The 26,117-nt window shown below is 34.4% G+C and overlaps 1 protein-coding gene across 4 annotated transcripts in view; it reads left to right on the top strand.

Annotated features, from left to right (window-relative positions):
- The window catches only part of RTN4 (reticulon 4), a 70,437-nt gene that overhangs the window by 37,566 nt on the left and 6,754 nt on the right, over positions 1 to 26,117 (top strand). For all 4 annotated transcript variants that reach the window (XM_038551276.1, XM_038551278.1, XM_038551277.1 and 1 more), the window contains 2 exons: positions 16,553 to 16,760; positions 21,174 to 21,312. In XM_038551276.1, coding sequence (XP_038407204.1) covers positions 16,553 to 16,760; positions 21,174 to 21,312 — 347 coding nt within the window. The remainder of the gene's footprint in view (positions 1 to 16,552; positions 16,761 to 21,173; positions 21,313 to 26,117) is intronic.

Genomic DNA, 26,117 nt, shown 5'->3' with positions numbered 1-26,117 from the left:
AAATGAGTTTTTTGTTGTTGTTTTTTTTTTCGTTTTATGAGAAGTGTGTGATGGTAGAGGAAAGAATCAAATCTAGGCTCTGGGTTTATAAAAAAAAAAAATACTTAGGCCCCTATTTTTTTTTCCTACTTTTCCTCCCTGCCTTAAATGCCATGGTTGAAACACAATCCATCATCTAATGATGGTGGAGTATAATAGTGTAACATAAGTGAGAACTATTCTGATTTCAGTGTTTTAAAAAGTTTGAGGTTTTGTTTTTTTGCTGATTAACTAGTGTTTAAGACATTTTATCTTTCAGGCTAAGACCAGGAATAATTTATATTCTTTTAGATGTTTTTTATCCTTGATTTTCCATTCTTAGCGTAGTGAGAACAAGTGAAATCCACATATTACTGGAGTATTGGGGTTATATAGAAAGCATTTGAAGAGCTTAGAATAGGAAGGTTTGGAGGTTTGATATAACCTCTAAACAAGATATAAGTATATAACAAGGTTATAGTTTATAACCTATAAACAAGCTCTACAGTGAGTAGAGCTTTTTGGATAGAACCAGAGTATAAGGTAGCAGTTAAAAGATCAGATTGATATAGTCAGAGAATATAGAAGATTAGAAGATTTGTAAGATCTAGGTCAGGTTTTCTCTAACTTCCCTGAAGAGGAGAATCACCTAGGGCTTCTTAAATATGCAGATTCCCGTGAGCGGACTCAGACCTACCAAATCGGAATTTATAGCAGAAGGGCCTGGCAATCTGTGTATTAAAAATCTTGGTGTCATTCATGTTATTATCAGGCAAATTTAGGAAATACTGATGTAGGTTTTCAAGATTCCAGTCTGGTGACTTAATATTGGCCAGAGTAAGAAACTTACCTTTTTTGGTCTTCATTCAGTTTCCTCATTTGTGTGATTTCTAGGCTTCCAATTTTAAGCTTCTCTTAGTTTTATGAGAAGATTCCCTGGACCAGATTGCAGAGGACATTGACTTTTGGATTTTACCAGGAAGGAAATAAAGAGCTTTTGGAAGTTTTAAAGTCAGGAATGATAAAATGATAGGTTTGAGAGACTGGTTTGGGGTGCTTTATAAGATAAATTTGAGAAGAACTTAGAGGCAGAAGTTAGTATTTGTGCCCATACTTAAAGCAAATAATGCCTAAAGTTGGCCTGAAATAAGAATGAAAGGGAAGTGACAGATTTGAGAAACTCAAGTAAGTAGTACTTGACATTTGGCATAAATCTGTGGGACTAGAGTGAGGAGGGCCTCAAAGGACAACATGAAATTTCAGTCGGAGTGGAACACTGGCAGTGCTAGTGCTTTTTTTGTATCAGTAGAAATAGACAGAAATGATGCCAAGTTCGGTTTAAGAAGCTTCAAATTTGAAGTGACTATATAGAACTTCTGTGAAGCTCAGAGAAATAAAGAATTGGGAATTGAATGGTTAAATAGTACAGAGGAGCTGTTTAATATTAAGATTGAGAAATGGTTGTGGACCCCGTGGAATTTTAGGAACCTGTGCAACACCGTCTATTATTACAGTGCTTTCTGAATTTGGCAGTTAACGTGCTGTACATGACCTTTGAGAGGAGTTTCTGTAGGATGGCGACAGAAATGTTTCTGGCATTAAAATTCAGTTTGATTATATCTTAAGAGAAACTGCCTTTGGCCCATTTCTGGAGCATACTTTTTTGCAAAGATTCTTGTAGGCCCCCTGGTCTTTACTTTTGATAAGCCACCAGCAATTTCTTTGGAGGCTTAAGGTTACTGAATATGGATATAGTTATACATGCATACTGACATTCAGGTAGAGAGGAGCAGGGGTCTTGCTGCGTGAAATGCCTCATTTACTTCTTGGGAAAGCCCAAAAATACCTCGAGAAAGAACTTTGGCATTATTCAATTTTGAGCCCTGTTTGGAGGAAGGCCTTTACTTTCAGTTCTAGACTTAGTTGAAACGTGATGTTTAGGCATTCAGTGGATATTTCTTCTAGATCTTGGTTTAGCTGCACAACACTCTATATACATACATACATACATACATACATAAATGTATATACATTTGTTGTAGGAAGTTGAGGCTTCTTGAAGACTAAAACTATTGCTTTACATGGAGTGGTTTTGTTTGGTTATATTAATTTTAGTGGTGTGTGTGTGTATATGTTGGGGGGGGTCATATGGTACCTTTTGTTCTATAATCTTTCACTAAATGGGGAAATAGCCTTTTATTTTTAAATATTCTACATTGTTTTAATGATTAGTATTCTAAGTGTGTACAGTTAATCCCATCTAAATATTTGTTATTCCTAATGTTTTTGCAAGTATAAACGATGCTAAAATGACTATAGTGAATATAAATCTTTGTTTTTATCCATAATTATTTCCAAATTGTTGGGTTTTATAGTATTTAGGTTTTTGGTTCATGGTACAAAATTGCCTTCCAGAAGATGGTATAAATTATTTTTTTTTAAAGGTGGTACACAATATCATACAAATGTATGGAAGTGTCTTCTGAAACTTTGGCCAAGATTAAGTATTATGTATGCATTTTTGATGGTATTAACTCTAAAATTGTTATCTTACCAGTTTTAAGTAGTTAAATCACTTGATGAAAACCAGGTTTATATTAAAAAAGTAAATTTGCAAATGTTTTCTTTTATATACAGTTTAAAGTCTTGTATGGATATGTAGTGAGAGCAATGGTGGAAATATCTCCTTTGTTTTATTTATTTATCCAAGTCAGGGTATTCCCGATTCCTTACCAGAACTCTTAACTGGTTTTTCCACTAAATCCTATGTGTTGCAGCCAAGTTAATCTTCCTAAAGTGTGGCTGTAATCATAGCACTTAAGGGGTTTTTCTTTACTTACGAATTAAGTTCATACTGTCTATCCTGGACTTTGAAAAGGCATTCCATGGCTTAGTCCCAATCTTTATAATCCCATGTCTCATTACTCCTGTCTCCAGCTCCATTGAAGGATTTGTTCCTAAATATGCTAGTTCTTTGCATTTCCTTGTGTTTTTTTCTGTCTGAAATGCCCCCTCTTCCCATTTCATTTTCCCCAAGTTGTACTTATCAGAGGCCCAGTCTTCCTTGAGATCTTTACTAATCCTCTCAGGTGGCGTTACTTCGCTTTCTGCAAGCCCTACAGAGTCATCGAGGAGATACAGTGATGAAGTCACCACTATTTCGGCCTTCCTGGAATTTAGAGGCTAGAAAAAGAGTCAAGATATCTATAGATCTTTTATAGATGTCTGTATAGATAAGTATCTGGTTATACATGTATATCTAGCCAGTGAATTCCAGGAAGGTCAAAATAGTGGTGGCTTCATCGTTGGGTCTCCTTGTTGGTTCTGTATACCTAGGTGAAGGGAGAGGCTGAGAGCTCTGATGTTCAGCGAGGTTTATTCTTGGCCTTGAACCCTAGACATACATCTTGAAAAATGCAGGCAAAGTGTCTTACTAGTTGTTTATTCTGACTTTCTCATTTTATGGGTAAGGAAACCAAGAAAATGAAAGAGATTAAATTATTTAGGACCACACAGCTAATGACATGGGCTTTTGTTTTTATTTTACAGTTTCTACTTGTACTTGAACAACTGAAGATTGAAAAATATAAAACCTAACTAAATTGACCCATGTTTTGATTTTTTTGTCATTTATAATCTGTGTCATTTTATTGAACATGGTATGTATTTTTGTGGTCTTCACTCTGCAATAAAATAGGCAGTAATCTTTCACACTAGCAGTGAAAGAAGGTAGGTGTGGTTAGTTGTTGAGTATTGTCAAAATACTCGTGGGGACTCTGAGCCAGAGAATAATTTTGTCCTTAGGGATTGGATGACAGGCTTAAATGTAGGAAGAATACTTAAGAAGTGAATAGAATTCTTATTTTGGTCTCAGGTATCCCCTAAGTTCCCTATTTTATTTGATTGATCTCATCTCTTGCTAGAATTTAGGCTCCTTAATGTTACTAAATTTAACCAGCACTTCTCTTTGCATCTTTGGAGCAGTATTCTGAGACCAAATTTTCTGTTTCTCTGCTTTATCACAGATGAAGCTGTGCTGACTTTTGTAACTTGTGTGTATGTGTATGTGTGTGTGTGTGTGTGTGTGTAAAAATGTATAGACATACGTTTTTTAAATCTTTAGAGCTTTCACATTTCAGTCCAGTCACCACTTAAGCATTTATGTAAGGTATTCATTGACACTAAAATACTGTTGTCTCCTCAAATACTGTATCACCACTATCGTATATTTATCCTATATAGCATTTACTTAAGGAGCTCAAAACAACTTAAAGATTAAAAATTATCAAATATTACTGATACCCCTGGAAGTCCACTGTTAAGAGTTGGGCATTGAGATAGATTTAGGAATTTCTCCTCTCAGACTACAGACTTGATAAAATTATGATTTTCATAAGAATAAGAGGAATTATAGCTGTTTTTTGTTGTATGCACCCATTTGTATATTTTTCCACTGAAATAACCTAAAATAATTTAAAATACGTTGTTTTGGTCTATTTCAGTATTCCAATATGAATATTACCTCATTTAATTGTCTATACTATCAGCTGTTTATTCTAGTGAGCATTTAATTTATATTCAGTGTAAATATAGTAGGTACAAATGGTTATAGAAGTACAGATCTTATTCAGCTTATGATGGGGTTACATCCTTATAAATGCATCATAAATGGAAAATATTATAAGTTGAAAATACATTTAAAAAACCTAACCATCATAACAGCCTAGCTTATTTTAAATGTGCTTAGAATATTTATATTAGCTTACAGTTGGGCAAAATAGTCTGACAGAAATCCTCGTATAATAAAGTGTTGAATATCTCATGTAATTAATTTTTTTAAAGATTTTATTGATTTATTCATGAGAGACAGAGAGAGGCAGAGACACAGGCAGAGGGAGAAGTAGGCTCCTTGCAAGAGCCCCGTGCAGGAACACTATCCCAGGACTGCAGGATCATGACCTGAGCCAAAGGCAGATGCTCAACCACTGAGCCACCCAGGTGCCCCCACATGTAATTTATTGAATATTATACTGAAAGTGAAAAACAGAATGGTTGTATAAGTTGTTTACTCTCATGATCGTGTGGCTGACTGGGAGCTGCAGCTTGCTGTCATGCAGCATCGTGAGAGTAGTGTACCGTGTACTGCTAGCCCAGGAAAAGATCAAAATTCAAAGTATGATGTCCATTAAATATGTACCGCTTTCGCATCATCCTAAAGTCGAACCATCTAAGTTAGGGACCGTCTATATAAATAGAATTAGCTTACCTACTATTGAAGTTAATTCTCTTTCTTTGTACTAATAATTTGCTTTGAACCCCTTTTCCCATTCCAGTCTATTAAGCTTCTCAAGTTTCTAGAGTAGGGAACAGTGTGTTTTCCATTTAGTTTTTATTAGTAGAAAATAGGATTTTGAGCAGTGATTTTCTATTTCTAAAGTTTGGTTCCTATTTCTTGTCATGTTGTAATGCTTGGATGTCAACAAGAAATAAAATTTAAACCATAGTAAATTATGCATTGAACCAATGTCTGTTCTAATTTCATGTTTATATTTGTGTACATTTTGATCAGTTCTAGTAATTTAAAATAAATAATTAATTGCATGCTTACCAAAATTTAACAGAATAGGCTTTTTATAGGAAGTATCTTTATTTTGACATCCTTTACATTAAATGTTATTCAAGTTTGCACAGGTAGGGAGAATCATTGATTAGAAATATGTATGTTTTGAAAAAAAAAGAAATATGTATGTTTTGCACACTTAAAGATTTTGTTTAGCTTTACCTTAGAGAAAATGGAATTAGCTATATAAATTTTCCGGAGGAGGGAAAATTATCATGGTTTAGAGAAATTGGAAGTGGGAAGTTAGAATTTTTTTCTACTGTATTTTTTGCCTTCTAATAAAGCTATAAATAGAATGTGAGATTAAAGGAAATATTGAAAGCTACATGAACTTAATTAAGTAAATTGGTGAATTTAACTTATAAATGAGGCCTGTATGAATATTGACATACTCCTTTAAATAAAAATGTGGTATGGAGAAAGTGAGACTTTTGTGGTTAGACTTGAATTTCAGGCTATAGCCCTACATAATTTATTTAATAATATTTCCAAGCTCAGTATGCAAAAGACTCAGGACAGTTTCTTGCTCAGAATAGGGGACTACTGAATTATTATAGAAAAGACAAGTATAGAATTCATGCTGATTTTGCCTGAAATGTTTTTCCTTCAGATGTGTGGTGGTAGAAATTGGCCAGTGTGCTGTAATGTTGTTGGAAATAAAGCAGGAAAGATTTAGTGATAAGAGACAAGGACCCAAAATTGTGTGTGGTTTTTCAGAAACTCTAGTTACAGGAGGAGGAGATGGCCAAGGGAAATGCTGGTATTTTTGCCAACTGTTTGGTTGAGCTACTTTGTAGCAATAGTAGGTATCCATGAACCTGAACCTTGCTCACTGAAACCAAATTAGTTGTGCTTTCAGAGAAAGTTGAATTCACATTTTAAAAAATCTTGGCTTTGTGAGGCATTGCATTTAATATTGATTGCCCTACTTGACTTCGTCTCAGGATATTGCCTTTATTTATTGTGTTTAGTTCACCAAATATTTCCATGTGTGAAATCTCTTTTCAGCCTCACTACCTAACTGGGTATCTATTTTCTAATTTTATACTAGGGGGAAACTAGGTTAAGTGATCTAGTCTGGGTCATAACTGATAGTAAATCAAAGGAAGAAATAGGACTCATGCCCTTCTTACTGTCTTTGCTGAAAGAGTTAAGTTCCCACTCTGCACGATCTTTTTTGGACCTTCCACCTATCATTCATTAGCTTGGTGAGTGCTTACTGGGTGGAGGTAAAAGCTTACTATGTAGGGTTAAATGATCAACTCTTGAGTTCTAGTCACTTTTCCTAGCAATTGGGAAGAATCTGATTTAAGGATTGTGATTTTCTAATAGATACATAATTATTTAAAGATTATGGTTGTAAAATGACATTCTGTTATCATTCTAATATATATTTATTTATTTCCCATTTAACTGCCTGACTTTATGAAAGAAAACTTAATATTTGCTTTTGCTTAGGAAGTAGTTAGTCCTGCCAGCATTCTCTGTCCTACCAGTGTTTTTAGGACCAGCTAGTTCAACGTTTTTCCCCCTAGACAAAAGATTTTAAAATTGAAACCTGACTTCAGGCTATTCAAGGAAGAGCTTAGTAAGAATTTGATTTGAGGCAAAATGTAATTGGATGACTTTTGTATGTAAGGCATGCATGGTAGCACTATTTTTAGTTATGACAGATGACATTTTATGATTACCAAGTGTAGGCAACTCTTTTTACTCTGTATTGGGCCAAAAGTTTTTATTTTGAAGAAAAGATTGCAGTGTACAGAGTTTTTAAATTAAAATTTTACTTTGAAAAGGATGCTACTGCTCTGAGCACTGTACAAAACACAAAGTAAAAAATTTTAAGATTATTAATTTGAAAATAAAAATGGGCAAGCACTGCAGTAAGTCACTTTTTTCTAAACAACCAGAATTTATTTAAATTGGTCAGCATCATTTTAATATAGTAGTCCATAAGCATTTCCCACAGTTATGAGAGGACAGGCATTGTTCAATTAATCTCAGATCTTTAAAAGGATATTTCATGAATATTTCATAAAAGACTAAAGTTAAAGGCTCTGGTAGGTTACCCTGCATGATTAATGCTTTACTCTTCAGTATAGAAGGAGACTTGAGGAACCATGAAACGTTAGGCTTTTCTTGTACAAGCCCTTTGTCTTAATTTTGGTATCTCAAGAATAAAGAGGCCATTTAACTCTTTATTCATAAATAGCTAATAATCACAGAAGAACCCCAAATCAGCATTATAGTCACTTTCTATTTTATATTTAAAGATGTCCTTTATTTTAATTTGAAAATAGTATAGTTTTAAATTTAAATGTTTCTGTTGCTAAGAATAATCTGGCCACTATTCAGACGTTGCAGAAGATATTAATGAAGCAGGTAATGGGAGTATAAAGATGAAAGGCATTCATCAGTCCTTCAGGGTGTAGTAAGAAGAGATGAGCTTGTAAAGTAATATTTGCTGTTTTATAAGTTATCTGAAAGCATTGCTATTTGTTATTGAGTAAGTGTAGATATCTGAAAATAGTTTACATAAAACTGCAATCTAAAGCACAGAAAAAAGTTTTGAATTAGAATTAGTACATGCCTCAAACTGGCATAAAGTATGCATTCATTCTAATCAGTAATACTTATTGAAAGTTTAGTTGGTTTAGGTTTTGTGCTGAGCTCTGGGGATATGATAGATATTAAGGCAATGTGCTGTCTTGTGCAGTTTACAACCTACTAGAGAAACAGATGTTAAAACGATTTTTTTTTTTAGTTTTAAATTTTTTTAGGTGTACAATTCCTTGATTTTTCAATATATTCATAAAATTATGCAACCATCATCATTATCTAATTCCAGGACATTTTTACCCATACCCCCCAAAACTCCATACATATTAGCAGTCACTCCTCATCTCTGTTTCTCCCAGCCCCTGACAACCACTAATCTACTTTCTGTTTCTATAGAGTCACCTATTCTTAGACATCACATAAAAAGAGAACCATACAATATGTGACTTTTTGCCTGGTTTTGTTCACTTAGCATGATGTTTTCAAGGTTTGTCCATGTTGTAGCATGTATCAGTGCTTCATTCCTTTTTATGGACCTATAATATTTTATTATATGGATATACCATATTTTGTTTATCCATTCACCAATTTTTGAACTTTTGGGTTGTTTGCTCTTTTTTGGTTGTTAGGAATAATGCTGCTATGAATAGAATTTTTTTGTGGATGCAGGTTTTCTAGTCTTCTGACTAGAAATTCCTAAGAGTAGGATTGCTAGATTGTGTGGTAAATCTGTGTTAACTTTTTGAGAAATTGCCAAATTTGTTTTTCACAGTGGCTGAATTTTACATTTCTATCAGCAGTGTAAGAGGGTCCCAATCTTTGTTACTTCTTGTCAACACTTGCTATTGTCCATCTTTTTAATATTAGCCATTCTAGTGGGTCTGAAGTGGTATCTGATTATGGTTTTGATTTACGTTTCTCTAATAACTAATAATGTTGAGCATCTTTTCATTGCTTATTGGCCATTTGTATATATTCTTTGGAGAAATGTCTGTTCAAATCCTTTGCCCATTTTTAATTGCCTTGTCTTTTTATTGTTGTTAGAGTTTTTTATATATATATATATACTATGAATAGAAGTCCCTTATCAGATGTTTGATTTGTGAATATTTTCTCCCATTCTGAGGGTTGTGTTTGTACTCTTTTGATAGTGTTTTTTGACGCACAAAATTTTTCATTTTATTTATTTATTTTATTTCAAAGATTATATTTATTTATTCATGAGAGAGAGAGAGAGAGAGAGGCAGAGACACAGGCTGAGGAAGAAGCAGGCTCCATGCAGGGAGCCCGATGTGGGACTCCAGGATCACGTCCTGGGCGGAAGGCAGGCGCTAAACCACTGAGCCACCCAGGGATCCTAGAGTTTTTCATTTTAATGAGGTCTAATTTTTTTCCATTACTGCATGTGCTTTTGGTGTCCCACCTAAGAAACTACAGCCTGACCTAACAGTCATGAAGATGTGTGCCTGTTTTTTTCTTCAAAGAATTTTATAGTTTCAGCTTTACAGGTCTGTGATCCATCTTGATCCATAGTTTTGACATATGGTGTTAGATAGGAGTCCAACTTTTTCTTTTTTTTTTTTTTTTTTGCAATTGAATATCTAGTTGTCCTAGCACCATTTGTTGAAAAATTTCCTCCTATTGAATTGTCTTGACATCCTTGTCAAAATCAACTGACTGTGCATGAAGGGATTATTTCTGTGCTGTTAATTTTATTCCGTTGATCTGTCATCCATCCTTGTGCAACTACCACACTGACTTGATTACTATAGTTTTGTAGGAAGTTTTGAAAAAAGGAAGTGTGAGTTCTCCATGTTTGTGATTCTTTCTCAAGATTGTTTTGACTGTTCTGGATACCTTGCCTTTTCCATACAAAGTCTACAGTTGGCTTGTCAATTTCTGTTAAAGACAGTTAGGATTTTGACAGAGATTGTACTCTATGTAGATTAGTTTAAGGAGTATTACCATCTTAATAATAATGCCTTTAATCCATAAACATATGTCTTTTCCATTTAAGTCTTCTTTAATTTCTTTCAACAGTATTTTGTAGTTTTCAATTTCTAAGTCTTGGGGATTTTTTTCACTTTGTTTTTAAATATTCTTTTTGATGTTATTATAAATGGAATTATTTTCTTAATTCATTTTCAGATTGTTCATTGCTGTTTAAAGAAATACAATTGAGGGGCGCCTGGGTGGCTCAGGTGGTTAAGCATCTGCCTTCGGCTCAGGTCATGATCCCAGGGTTCTATGGGATCAAGCCCTGCATCAGCTCCCTGCTCAGAGGGGAGTCTGCTTCTCCCTCTCCCTCTGCCCATCCTCCCACCACCTTGTTCATGCTTGCTCTGTCGCTCTCTCAAATAAATAAATAAATAAATAAATAAATAAATAAATAAATAAATAAATAAATAAATAAAATCTTTAAAAATAAAAGAAATACAATTGATTTTTGTATATTAATTTAATCTTATGTCCTGCGGGCTTTTATTCCAGTAGCTGTTTTCCTTAGGATTTTACATATACGATATCATGTTATCTGTAAGTAGAGATGGTTAAATTTCTTCCTTGATAGTCAGGATGTCTTTTATTTCTTTTTCTTGACTAATTACTTTACTTCATACCTCCAGGACAGTGTTGATTAGTGGAAAGATTGGGTATCTTTGTCTTGTTCCTGGTTTTGGGGGAAGGCTTTCAGTCTTTGACCATTAAGTATGATTTTATCTGTTTTTTTTTTTTTTTTTTGTATACCCTTTGTAGCCCAAACACATTCTTTATATTCCTAGTTTGTTGAGAGTTTTAATGAAAGGGTACTGAATTTTGTCAGATGCTTTTTCTGTGACTATTGTGATGATCATGCAGTTTTTGACCTTAATTCTATTAATATTGATTGGTTTTCATATGTTGAATGAACTTTGTGTTTCTGAGATAAATACCACTTGGCCATGGTGTATAATGCTTTTTATGTGTTGCTGAATCTAGTTTGCTAGTATTTCGTTGAGGGTTATTGTTTCTGTATTAATAAGGAATATTGGTTTGTAGTTTTCTTGTGATGTCTGCCTGATTTTGACAGTTGGATTGAAAATCTAATTTTTTTTAATTTTTATTTATTTATGATAGTCACACAGAGAGAGAGAGAGAGAGAGAGAGAGAGAGGCAGAGACATAGGCAGAGGGAGAAGCAGACTCCATGCACCGAGAGCCTGACGTGGGATTCGATCCCGAGTCTCCAGGATGGCGCCCTGGGCCAAAGGCAGGTGCTAAACCGCTGCGCCACCCAGGGATCCCGAAAATCTAAATTAATTAACTGATATAAATCTCTTGATGAATATTAGAAGCAACAGCATATGAATATATTTCTCAGGATTTTATTAAAACTCTATGACTACTTCCCTCTAATTGAGAATAAACAATTTTGAAATCTTGCTAAATTTTTTCATTAAAACCAATTTAAAGAATCTGAAGGAATAGAAATATTGGACAATGCTTATATATTTTTTTAAGATTTTATTTATTTATTCATGAGAGACACAGAGAAAGAGGTAGAGACACAGGCAGAGGGAGAAGCAGGCTCCATGCAGGAAGCCTGACGTGGGACTCAATCCCAGATCTCCAGGATCACACCCTGGGCCAAAGGCAGGTGCTAAACCACTGAGCCACCAGGGCTGCCCAATGCTAATATTTTTATAATTTAATATTTTTGCATCCTTACAGCTTCATTAGCAGTCTTTTAGATTTCTTTACAGAAAAATACTGAAATCCTTCTATATTTTGCATAGTGACTTTGGTAAGAATGTAGACTGCTTCTCAGACCTTCCTGTTCTAGGATATATTAATTTTGTCTTATGTATGACTTCTTTACTTAGTTGTCTTATCTCTCTTGACTCTTCCCTTTATTCCTCCTCAGTGCTTTAAGAGTCTCTGGCTCCAGTAGGGCATTTCTAGGGCTTGTTTTAACAAAGCTTTCAAACATATCTGCTTTTAAGTATTCTTGTATGGCTATTTGCATATGTTTATGTAATAGACTTTGGCTTACACGTGAGATTTTCAGAGCTCTTCCATTTATTGAAAAGACTGTATTCTAGGAATCATACGATAGGAGAAAGAAAGTAGTAGGTTAGAGCTTACTGTACCCTTATGTAGTTATTTTAGGCTGTAATCACTGAATACTACTGGACATAATATATGGCTATTCCAGTATCATCAACTTTGGGGAAATTGAGTTGATTCAACCCAAAGCACCACAGTTACCAACTTAGTTATCTACTGTTAAAATTTTAACCATCACCTGGATCTAAATATTTATTAAGCTAGTGTACATTATATTCTCCTCCCCATAGGAAAACCTAGCCTCACTTGTGTGAGAAGGTTCTTTAGTGGTATTGAACAGGAATGGAAAGGGGTGAATTTTTTTGTTAAGTATAATAGTAATTCATGTTTGCCATGAGGAAGGGAGAGAGATGATTTCAAATGGCATAGAAAGAAATAAAGAAGCAATTTAACTTATCTATTAACCCTACTACCCAGAGGTGTACGAACTGTATTTACTAGATATCCTTTCAGACTTCATGGTTATCCTGTTTTTAAAATTTTATTATATGAATCTTTCTGTGACATTTTGTTTTTATCAATATGGACATGTTTCTTTGGTAATATAGATCTACATCACTGTCCTTACTAGCTACATAATTTGATGTACTTTTCCATAGATACAGTTTCTTATTTTACTTAATTAGATTCACATGGCTCTTTAAAGATGTTTTTTTCACAACTTGATTACAGTTTTCAACTCTGAGAAAGTACCTTCAGGTATATTGGAATAAGAGTTCTTTCCTCCTTTTTGGATTTAACTGTAGGTTAAGTAGTCACATTAAAATTTATGTCTCTTATTAATTAACCTATCTTATTGTTAGTTTTACCTTGACTTTCTTGGCCTTTGTGATTCATCTCACATATGGTGATTATCTGCCAACAGGTATATGTGACATTTTGAAGGACATTAATGTGCTGAACTTTCAATTTGGCATCTTACATGGGGCATATGAGTTTGATCAGTAGGAAGTCTGTGTTGAACTCCATGGTCTACCACTTACTAATTGAGTGATCTGAGTCCAATCATATAAGAGCTGGTTCTCACTTTCTTGGGTGAAAGCCGGCCTCTTAGGGTTTTAATAATTGAAAGAGATAATGTTATATAATGTATAAACAGTATTTGGCACAATGTAAACCTGGTAAATATTGACTCAGGCAATACAGGGGGTTGTGTGGAAAATGTAGATCAGCAACCTGGAAAAGATTTTTGAAACATCTCTCAGACTTAAAAGGTATGTAGCTTCTCAGTCTTTTTCTTTTTCTTTTTTTTTTTTAAGCTTCTATCATATTGTGATCATAATGATATAGTTAAAAATAGATTGAAAAATCGTAGGAATATGAATTTTTGTCTTCCTAAAGTTTTAATAAGGTTTGATACTTAAAAAAGAAAGCATTTTTTTTTTTTTTTTTTTAGTAAAGTTCATTTCAAAGGACTGGTATGAATAAAAATATTTAAGCCCCTCTCAAGAAAATCAAAAACTAAAAAGGAAGGAGATATTTTAAGATTTATATTTGGCACAGATGATACAACAATAAAATCTCATTAATTCACATCCACTGATTGGGAATTTGAATGCAGGACTGATTGTGTATCGTTGTACTAACCATGTGTTAGTTCTGAAGGGAAAAGAAAAATCTCTCTGATTCCCTGTTTACTGATGATAAAACTGAGGTTAACTGAGAAATTGGGAGTCTCATCCAGAGTTGTACAGTTGCAGAGCCAGTACTAGGTTGTGGGTCTTTTGAACCCCAGCTACTGGTAATTTCTTCTGCCATATGTATTAGAAATCATAGGCCAATTATAAATAATTTTTAGTTCATCATTGAAACTGTCAGTCAGTTACCTAGCTCTTACGTTAGGTAATTAGGTTAGTCATTTATGTTGTACATCTCAAGTTGGAAGTCATTTCTTTTATAATCAGGTCTTATTGAATAGTTTTTAATGATGGTAAGGAATAGTGAAGGTATCTGCATTTATTTTAACTTAAAACCAGTAATGATTTTGAAGGTTAATAAATGTTTTGGAGCACTTTGAGAACCATACTTTTTTAAAGGCGCATTTGTTCATTTAAAAATTTGAGTGTACTTGCTGATTATTCTGGGTTATCAACTTTCTGTTCTGTATTAGTGAAATCTTAAATGAGTTTGAAAATCCTTTTCCATGTGGCTTATAAAGTATGTTTATAACAGCAATATAATTTATTAACTTGGCTGAAATTTTCTTTTCTTTATGTTTAATACCTCTGTGAGAATAATGTGATAGTGACTGTGATGTTGTTCATAATAACAACAAATAACAATCCTGACATTTTTAAGAATTTATTATATGCCCTGTACTATATTAAGTGCATTATATTCATTGTCTTACTAATGAAAACTTTTGTTAATTCATTTTTTTACTTAATCCTCACAATATCTGAATAGAATCATTCCTATTTGCATACACATTCTGTAGATACAGAAACAGAGGTACAGAGAGATGTAGTGACTTGCTGAGGTCACATAGCTAATAAATTATGAAGCCAGTTGTTGAGTGTAGGTGATCCAACACCAGAATCTAAGTGCTTTGTTTGAGGCACAGGGAAGCCTCACAGGAAAGAATTATGTTACCAAGGGCAGTCTTTATCATTGTTTCCCCCACCCTCTCATTGTACCCCTTAAAAAAAACAAAAACAAATATATATTAAGTATGAGAACCGTTTGCAGCAGAGACTTACAATGAAGCCTGCATCTTTATGTTTTCAGGACTACCCATTCTTTAGGACCCACCTCAACTTTTTTCACAGTCTTGAAAAGTTTTCTCCAGGTTTTTTTCTTTTCTGAATTCTCATGGTGGTGCAACAGTTATTTTTTGTTTTTGTCATTATTTTTATGTGTCTTATTGTCTTACTAGAATTGGAGTGTTTTAGAGTTGGACAGGGCCTTAAAGAAAATCCCACATCCTCATTTTCAGATTCTTAATTCATTCTACTGGGTTGAGTTTCTTGAATAGAGTCAGCTCAATAAAGGTTTGCTGAATGTCACAAAACTATTAGCACTGCTTGCTCTCTCTTTATTCAATATGACATTATTCATGATATTTTAATAGCATAGATACACTACTTCAAGTTCTGGTGATTTCTCAGTTGTGCTGCTATATTATTTTTACAATAGTGGAAGCTAATTGAATAGAACAAAACTAAAGGAAAGTTACATACGTTAGAGAACCTCAAGACCAAAGCAGCCCCTAGAAATGTGATTTTTCTGTTACCTTCTTGATCTTAAAACTTAACAGGTACTTCAGATTGTACTGGAGAATATACCCATACTTATGTTACTATAAGAATATTAGCCTTTCCCTCCCCGGGTTCACAATCTAGAGAGAGACGAATTATGTTTAGCCTGTGCATTCAAGAAGAACCCTTTGGCACACTGCAGAATTCTTTGTGTGTTGTACATAACCCAACCTTAAGACCGCAGCAGGCCTATGGTTATTTGATCCCCACAATGGCTCTGACCATAAGCCAAGAGCAAACTTACTAAGTTTGGCTTTGTCTGACTCCTTTCTATTAATAAACATTATATAACAGTGTAACACATTTAGTTTTTCTTTTTTTCTTGGACACCTACATTTTTAGGCACTGTATTTACTCTCAAAGAGAAGTAGCTTTTCAGGTAATCTAAAGGCTGTTACCCTTTGTCTTTGGACTTTGTAGGAAATTTTTGTTTTAATGATAGCCAGGGTAGGAAACAATTTCATCATGTTTCTCAAAGAGAGCTCTCTTAAAAGCAAAGCTGTAGAACTCTTATGTGTAGTTTTTCATAGTTTTGTTTCTTAACATTTTTTGAATTAGTGATTTTTTTGCAAATAAATACATTTTTACATCATTAGTGAGTTAGGATTTTTTTCTGTTATTTGTATTTATATCATGCAGTGAATGAAGTTGAAAACCCTCAAGATGATTTTTTCAGAAAACTTGTTTTGGATTAGAAGTCTGCTATACGGAGCTTGCAATATTGAACAGTCTTGCATAGCCAGAGTGATTTGGACATGAAGGAAACATATTTGCATGAGAAAAATTTATGGTAAACAGATGCAAGAATGATTTTAATTTACAAATTAGAAGAGGTTTAAAATGTAGCATACAAAGTTAATTCTTTAGTACTTTAAGTTTTCGTTTTACTATAGAGACCTTTTAATTTCTGTAGGTGGAACAAATAGAAATGTGTGAAGTCGAGATGTAGATAAAATAATGTTCTAATTTCAGATTTCTTCTTTTTTAATTTTTAGTTGTTGACCTCCTCTACTGGAGAGACATTAAGAAGACTGGAGTAGTGTTTGGTGCCAGCTTATTCCTGCTGCTTTCATTGACAGTATTCAGCATTGTGAGTGTAACGGCCTACATTGTCTTGGCCCTGCTCTCTGTGACTATCAGCTTTAGGATATATAAGGGTGTGATCCAAGCTATCCAGAAATCAGATGAAGGCCACCCATTCAGGTGAGATGTCTGAAAAACAAGGCACACATTGGCAACACTATAAACAGGATTAATATTAAGACTCATTCTGTAGAGTTACAGGCATGCATTTTTTACTGCTCAAAGATCATTGCAGATGTTTGCTTAAAAAACTATACCCAAAGCATCTGCTTTTGAGATTTTTAAGGGTTAAAGGTAATTTATTTCATGGGCTCATGATGGAAAAAACTGAGTTTATATGTCATTAGCCTAATTCTATGTGTTAGTAATATTTATTAGAACTAGGTATTGATTATCTAATTTTGCTTTAATAGAAGCTATATCTTTTTAACATGATTAGGATTGGTGAAAGTTCTGTTTTCTTTATTGTTTTTTATGCTATCTGATCTTTGAAATACCTTTCTTACCACTAGTATGTGCGTGTTTTTCTATAATGCTATCTTATTGTGCCTGTGTGTTCTCTTGCCCTTCTATTTCTGTCTGGTTTTCTTTTCTTATTCCGTAAAGCATACTTTTGTATTGTCCTGTTGTCCTATGGTGTGTGTCTGTGTGGCCGTTTCTTGTCTTGAAATGATCATCTTCTGCCATTATTTTTATAAGTACACTCTTGCATCACATACCTAATTGGCCATTACCAATTAGGACATACCTCAGTTTGGATCTTCTGCTCTGACTTCAGACTCAGCATGTCTTTTTCCCCAGTCTTAAAAAATTAGGATATAATTCATGTATTTATAAAATTCAGTGGTTTTAATATGTTCCTAGAATTGTACAACCATTACCATCTAGTTCCAGACACTCTCAACACACCAAAAAGACATTTTCTACCCATCGGTAGTCATTTCCCACTCTGCCCTTAACAGCCACTAACTGATCATGTCTGTAAATGAATGTTTTTTCCCTCAAACTTGTCAATTTCTATCAGTAATATCACTGCTATCCTCATTTCAGGCTCCCAATTTTGATGTTATCTGTTTCCATCTCGAATAAAGAACTAAGTTGTGTTGTTTTCTCCTGCTTCCTCAGTGTAGAACACAAGTCCATAAACTATAGCCAGGGACCAAATCCTGCTTTTGTAAATAAAGTTTTATTTGAACATAGGCATACTCAATCATTTAGCTGTTTTCATCATGCTATAATAGCAGCAATTGTGCCAGAAACCATGTGGACTTCAAAGCCTAAGTGCTCTTTCCTAGGCCTTTACAGAAGAAGTTTGTCTACTCTGGGTGGGCTTCACTTGTTACCAAATTGGGTTCTGGTTACCTAGGTTTCAGCTTTTATAGCTGTTGTCAGATTTTCTTCGGATACTTTTATATTTTTAGGCAAACGGGCTTTCTGTTCACTACAGGATCAAGTCCAAATATCTTTATCTTGTCTCTCATTTGCCTCTTCTAGGATGTTATGCCCATTCATGCTGCCTTTTTAGCTTCTCAGATGACCTAAACTATTATACATTTTTTTTTTTTTTAAGATTTATTTATTCATTCAGAGAGAGCGAGAGAGAGGCAGAGACACAGGTAGAGGGAGAAGCAGGCTCCATGCAGGAAGCCCAATGTGGGACTCGATCCCGGGTCTCCAGGATCACTCCCCGGGCTGCAGGCGGCGCTAAACTGCTGCGCCACCAGGGCTGCCCAAACTATTTTACTTTTTATTGGGTTCTGTGTTTGATTTCAAGATGTAACTTTTTGAAGGCTTCCCTAATACTGGCTCCAATGAGCTGAGAATTCGTTTCCTATTGGCTTTGAAATGATCTCTAATTGTTTTGTATTTAGACATCATTTTTTTTCTCAAATAGATTTTGAATATTTTAAAACTATTTTGGTAAGGCAGGTATCTGTGGGCATGAATGAGTATATAACTACCTAGAACATATATAGTTGATATTAAGGGGTAAATGTAAACCAATTTTCAAACTTTGCAATCTATATTATTTTGCTTATTGTAAAGATTGGTTATTTAGCTCTCTTCATATTGATGAAGTAACGATGCTATAAAAGTTTGGGAGAGAAAAAAAAGTTTGGGAGAGAGACCAACATTTATGAGTGGCTCATATGTCCCTGGCCTTTTATGCACAGACTTAATTTTCATAACAACTTAATGAGACAGATGGTATTCTTCTTTTCCACAGAGAGGGAAACATTTGAAGTTCAGTAACTTGAAATTGCAGCTTCAAAATGGTAGCCATATCATGCCAAAAATCATACAGGAATATGATTTTTAATTAGATATATTGAAATAATATAAAAATATTGTCAAGCCAAAACTTCTAAATTATCTGCAATATCAATCTGAGACATCGTTTGATTTTAAAGAAGACTTTTGGGAAAAATCTGGTGGCTGTCTTATTCCCTATTTTTTTAGAAACACTTTATTCTTCAGAGGATTTTTTTAGAGTCATTATAAATTCAGCCAACATGCCAGACTAATCCTGTTGGACAGTTTTTCCAAGTTCTCCCAGTCACATTTCTAAAGGTGGTACCATCCTGTCTATATCTAATACCTTTGGTCTCTGGAAAAGAGTGATGTCAGTGCTGGCATTGCATTAATATTACATACATGCTAGTTGAATGAATGTAAATATCCATGGGATTTCACTGATGGAGAGTGCCACTCTGTGCCTGCTGGCCAGGCATCTTGTCTTCTGCAAGAACAAAAACTGTGGTACAAAGAAGCAGAATACGAACTCAAAGTTATATCAGCTTCTGTTCTGTGTCTCTCAAAGCTGCACAAATAAATTATTGCTGATTTAAGGGTAGATATGAATATTCGATCATTTTTAACTTGATAATAACAACTGGATACCTGCTGGTAATCAATAAGTTGTCTGAGTGCTATGCCATCATTGTAAATATATTTTCTTGGTCTTAAACAGTTTATACTTTAGTAGGAAAAATATACAAGTGTACACATGTCTGTATGTCAGGGCTGGATATGGCTAATGCTATAATAATACCACAAAAGAAAGCATTGTTAGAATTGCATAATAAGATCTTAGGGAAAGAGCCAAAGAGGCCTCATAGATGGGTGGGATTTGAGATGGACTAACTGACTGGATATGCTATTACTAGAGGTAAGAGGAGAGCATTGTGGATTAGGAAAACAGTATGATGAACAAAGGTAGTAGGATTAAAAAATAATTAATGGCTCATATTTGGCTGCAACATAGTGAGTAGTAAAAAATTAGGTTGAAAAGATTGAAGAGGGTTCTGGTTGAAAAGTTGGAATCATAGAATCACAGAAGGTTTGAGCCTGGATATTTAAGAAGGTCTGTTTCTCTAATTTTATAGAGTGGGAACCATGACCCTGAGAAGTCAAATGACTTTGCAAGGTTACATGGCTAGATAGTAGCAGGTCTTCTAACTCCTACCTGAGTTCAGTCTAAGTAGCACTACCTAAGAGAGCTAAAATAAAACTCACCTGGCATTGACTAAAGGAATGGATTAGTATGTAAACAGATGAGTGATTCATTTGGATACAGAATATTCCAGTTTTTAAATAATGAACACTTAAACTAGAGAGATAACATAGTGAGTAAAAATGAAGAGACATATTTGGGACATATTATAGGAGTAAACCATGGGACAGGGAATTATCAGATGACTGTTCTTTCCAGGATGAGTAACTAGTGTCCACCAGCATCGGGGAGTGATGAAGAGAGACTGGGTTATAAGGAGCTGCTTCCAACGATAGAAGACAATGCTTAGCATTTCTGAATTGGTACTACTCTACCAAGATAAAATGACTTCTTTGAAATAATAACTAATAAAACAGTTCCTTGCATTCCTGCCGAAGATTCTTCTTCTTCATTACAGTTTGTCTTCCTAAATAGAACGATTCCAGGTATCTTAGTATAGAATGGGGTATCTACGTGGACAGTAACTATTATGTTTTACTAGCATTAACACCATACTTGTGGTAGCCATTTCACAATCTGGACCTTGACCTATTGGGCAGTTTCCTCTAAAAGTTATGCTGAGAGACTGTAGTATTTGGGAATGAATAGGATCTTTGTTAGGAAAACCCAAGGAGACCGCATAATGTCGGCTTAAAGAGAAAAAACCCAAATCCCTCATAACAGCTACCATTTATTGAATGCTTCTTTATGCCTGCTTGCATTAAGCACTGTACTCACTGAATCCTCATGATAATTAATAACTGCAAAGTTACATAGACAAGTAAGTGGCAGAGTATAAGAATCAAGTCCAGAGCAGTCTGACTTGAAAGGAAATGATCTTTTTCTGTGCTCATCAGCTGCCCGTGTGCATGTCCATGAAATATGCATCGATTGGTGAATTTTCACATTGTGCTTAATTTGGAATCCAGGTTTTATGGTAAAATATTTTAACTAATGTCTTCTTTTACAATTACATTACTGCTGGACATCCAGGACAAATACTCTGATCAGTGACAGTTAGGACGTGTTTTGTTTTTCAGGGCATATTTGGAATCTGAAGTCGCTATATCTGAGGAGTTGGTTCAGAAATACAGTAATTCTGCTCTTGGTCATGTGAACTGCACGATAAAGGAATTGAGACGCCTCTTTTTAGTTGATGATTTAGTTGATTCTCTGAAGGTAAGTTTATTTGCCTTCCGTTTCTGACATACCCAGAATTTAATATCAAAAGAGTAGAGTATAAAATTCTGCTTTTCTTTTAAAGTAAATGACAGAGATGTAGTGAAATCATGTTACTATAAATCTATGTGTCAAAAATCAGAATCCTGTCAAATATTTAAGATGGAGGAAAGTACTGTTCCTTTTAAAGGAAAATGAGTTACAAATTCATACTTTTGGAGACCAGAAAGATTAGAAGTGAGAAGATTATACATTTATCATAATGAGCACTGAGTAAATGTATAGAATTGTTGAAACTGCATGGTACCCCTGAAACTGATATAACACTGTATGTTATCTATACTGGAATTAATATAAAAAACTAAATGAAGAAAATGCAATAAAAAAATGGTGAGAAAACTAAAGGAAATTTTCACTGTAGGAATAAAGATTATCTAATAGAGTTGATACCAGATGGGATTTAATCTGTTTGCCTTTATTTTAGAGTCTGGTACTTAATTTCTTAGCTTATGTTTCATTTATATACACACATAAGCTATTTCATATCTTGGACTCTTCTTTGGAATGTTTATTCTGGAAATGCTTTAATACTTGGAAATACAACTAATCTTCAGTTGGTAATTGTTGGAAGTCTTTAGTTTTTGGATCTTGCTATAGCAAGCTGTTAGGGTCTCACCTTGCAGATAAACTTTCCCGAAGCTCACTAACTCAAAGCAAGCCCCAAAACAACTTAAAACATGAGCTGCAAACACTGGGACTTTAGTTCTTTACATAGAACTTACCATTTGTGTTTTGTGTATTATTGCCTGTGACTCTGCTTAAGACAGATTCATTTCAGTCTAAGCCTAGGTAGAAACATACTATGGTAGTACGTAATGATTTTTCTTTCATGAGAGATATGTACTAGTTTGCAACTTATCGTGCAAACTAGGGATGTCCTAGCGATACGATGACAGGGCCTTAGACTCAGTGAAGCAATTTCTGAACTGATCAGAATAGGTTTAAATGCTCAATGCTTTTAACAAACAACTTTAATAAGCCAGTAGATAATTATTTTCAGCTATGTCCTTCTCTCAGCTTACAACCTGGACTCTCAGTTACTTACAAATAACATCAATGGAAAATAATTTAGTTTCTTTTTGTTACTTAATATCTTTGTACAGAGTGCTTGCATTTAGTGCCATTCTGTAGTAGTGCTTTGAAATTATCTGATGTCTGTAAATAAAAGATAGCTATGTTATTTGGGATGTTTGATTAATTAGTTTCAAAGGGAACAAAAATACTTCGGAGTAAGTGAAATAGAACGTCCTACATAGGGGCGCTAGAAGAACCGGTTCCTATTCATTGAGGTCGTATTTGCTGTATCATAGCTTGATAGCTGGGGTAGACCGTGTGAAAAATCGAGAAGGTATTAGTACAGTTTAAGGTGAAGTGTTTGTGGCTGGGTATTGGTTGAGAAGAAGCAGTATAAATAGAGCTTCAAACAACAAAGGTCCATCTCTGAATTTAGTGATTAAACTGCTGGGCTGGGGGTGACTTCAAACAAAAGCATCATGAAGCTTGATAGAGGAGCGAGTCCTTGTTTTGATAGACTTAATAAAAGTTGCAGCAGATAGAAACAAAAAATCATCCTTCATTTTGCACAGTGTAGTCATGAAGGCAGCTCAGTATGTCTATAATATTGAGAGAAGAGGCGTTCTAAATCTGCTTAAAAACAACAAAAAAAAAATTGATCTGGGAATATTTATTATGTTCCAGATTTACTTAACAGGTTTTAGTTTAAAGTCTCCACATGTCTTTAGTAAAAAGAAAACTCCTTTGTTCTTTCAGATTTTATTATCCTCTATACAGTCCTGTGTGTACACAGTTCTGTGTTGAAATACTTGGCAAAGGCTAGCGGAGCATGGAAATGTTAGGTTTCTAAACACCTTTTAAATATTTTGCACAGATACTTGGAAAAAGGATGAGGAAATTTTATGAATAAATTGGTTCTCTAAGATGAAGAATTTCATTTTGCTGTTAAATCTCAGTTTTTAATTTCTTTTGAACATTACCGTAGATGTTTTTTTTTAAAGCAGGTATATTATTCATGATGAAACTAGCATAAATGAGAGAAACTGAACTTGATAAATTTTTGCTTTGAGTGACTTTTATGTATGTGACTTTTGAGTAACAAAGTGGCACATAACATGGCAGATTTACTTCCTGAAATACTATTTTTATGAAGTTTTCTTCTTTAAAAATGTTTTTTCTTAATATTGGGGAAAAAAGAGTTGCACTAGAATTATATTCTAATACTTTTTCTTCTTATGAATCAGCAGGACTTTTGAAAAGAGAAAAAGAAAACTTATTTGGTTTTCTTGAGTAGTGTTTTTTGGCAAACCCAGAGCTGAAGGAAAGCTGCTCGGTGACTTCTCCACATGGTAATTCATTCAGGGCTCCAAATAAGTAACAGGTGCTTCAGCATACTAACACATAGAATGACCTTTGCATTAGGTCTCAAAATCTGTTGAAGCAAAAGAATAAGGCTGGGTATGTCTTGCCCTATGCAAAGGTTATGGTATGAAGCACTTGGTAATTCAGTTGTACATTCTGATGATATACACAGAGGGTCTTCCTTGTTAAACCTGGTGGTTGTATTACTTGGGAGACTTTAGTTAAACCTTTTCTTTTTTCTTTCTTTTTGTTTCCTGTCCTGGGGTACCTAGGGGGTACCTCCAAAGTCAATAAACTTTTTTTTACCTTTTGACCCCCCTTAAAATTAAAAATTTAAATAAAAATTGACCCCTTTTTATTAAAGTTAAATCTTTATGTCATTGTGTCTGAGTAGTACAGATTCTGTTTACTTCTACTGAATAAGGGTATTATAGAAACACAAGGTACTTGCTTAAAATGTCTCTTATTGAAAAAAGCTGACAAAAACCTTAACACTCTTGACTCTATAAAAATGACTTCGTATTCTCTCTCTATAGATAGTTCCTTAAGCATTTACCACTCTTATTCCCCTAGTTTTTTATAGAGTGTTTTCTTTTAAAAAGAAAATTATTTCCTTCTGATTTTATTACTTTTTGCCTTTAAGCCACAGCAGCCAGTAGAGTGATATTCTCCCTAAAGCAAGCAAAAAAAAAAAAAGGTTTTTTCAGTTCTCATTCTTTTTTTTTTGTTGTTTTTTTCAGGGTAAAGAAGAAATCAGTTTGCCCTATTAGACTGATTTATTTCCTTAAATTTGGAGTCTCAGTCTTTTGAACGTTTGCTAATAAATAGCCATTGTCTCTGCAGTTTCCAGACAAACTTGTGAAATAACACTGAATCTTTAAAAACTTAAGGAACCAGCTTCTAACTGGAACTACTTTGATTTTGTATGATTCATCATTAGGAAAATGAACATCACTCTAAATTTGAGAAAATGCAGTGGAGTCTCATAAGTTTATAATGTCGAAAATATACATGGTATCAAGCTCTGTGGCGTACTTTAATAGCTTTTAAACAAAAATTTGAAAGAGGATTCTCTGTAACTCACTGTCTTCATAAATTTGATGCCCTCACATTTATATAATCTACATTTCTAAATTCTAGGTCACAATTACCACTACTTCTATTTGAAACTTTCTTCTTCAGAAAGTGAAAATTATAAAGCCACTATTCTTAGTATGTAAAACTTTCTCTTCTTGCTCATGACTTTTTTTGACAATGATTTAAAAAAAACACACACATAATCAAATGTGATTAAAAATAATGATAATAACCAAACTCCAAAGTTCATGAGGCATCAAGCCTCCTGCCTGCTGAAAAAGACTTGATATGACATGGTAGTTATCACTGTGCCTGGCCTAAGTATTGTCCAGATGACAACCTTTCAGTTGAGGTGGACAAATAAGACCTGTTTCACAGACTTCTCCTTTTAAATTAATCTGTAAGAGTTCCATTTGTGTGGTGCCTGGGTGGCTCAGTCAGTTAAGCATCTGCCTTTGACTCAGGTCATGATCCTGAGGTCCTGGGATTGAGCCTCCTGTGGGGCTCCTTGCTTGGTGAGGAGTCTCCTTCTCTCTCTGCCCCTCGCTCACTCTCTCTGAAATAAAACCTTAAAAAAAAAAAAAGGTTCCGTTTGTTTTGCTCCTTTGCCATTAACTACAAGCTTCTAAGCCCTAGAAAAGATTTCAAGTATCCACAGATGGAGCAACAATGCATTTATTTCCCAAAGGATTAATTTTAGTCAAATATTATGGGCAAAATCACTAACAAAATATTTCTAATTCCATTCAGTAGAACTTATTTCAAATATTAGTATAAAATTTCACTGCAGCCAAATGTTTTGTCCAATCCTCAGGATTTGTTTTAAAGGTTATATTTCTTAGAGTGGGTTTGTTCCACTGAGTGCCAGACATCAGGTCGGGGGAGGAGAATGAAGGAAAGGAAAGCCTTTTCTTGGAGAATCTGGTACTTTATTAGCCTCTGAGAAGTCAGAAAGGGGCAGGATAACTTTATGTAACCCAGTGATATCTGTTAACCTTGTTTTAAATAATACCCATGAGTACCAGAAAACTAGTATACAGTAGTTTACACCCCCTACTTTTAAGGGGTAAGAAAATTCTGTTTCTGTGATTGATCTTCCACGTAAGGGATCTTTGATAGGGTTCCTTTTAAAACAGTGGTTCTCAGTCTTGGCTGCACATTGGAACCACCTGAGGAGCTATAAAATTTACTGGTATCTGTGAAGGAAGAAAGAGAAGGAAGGGGAGTCCCTTCTCCTAACTGTTTTTAAAAGTAGTGGTATTAAGCTATAAACTCCAGGCTGTAGGTTTCCT

This window comes from Canis lupus, chromosome 10 (assembly GCF_011100685.1).
Source record: "Canis lupus familiaris isolate Mischka breed German Shepherd chromosome 10, alternate assembly UU_Cfam_GSD_1.0, whole genome shotgun sequence".
Classification (NCBI taxonomy): Eukaryota; Metazoa; Chordata; class Mammalia; order Carnivora; family Canidae; genus Canis; species Canis lupus.
This window is presented reverse-complemented; position numbering and strand designations above follow the sequence as displayed.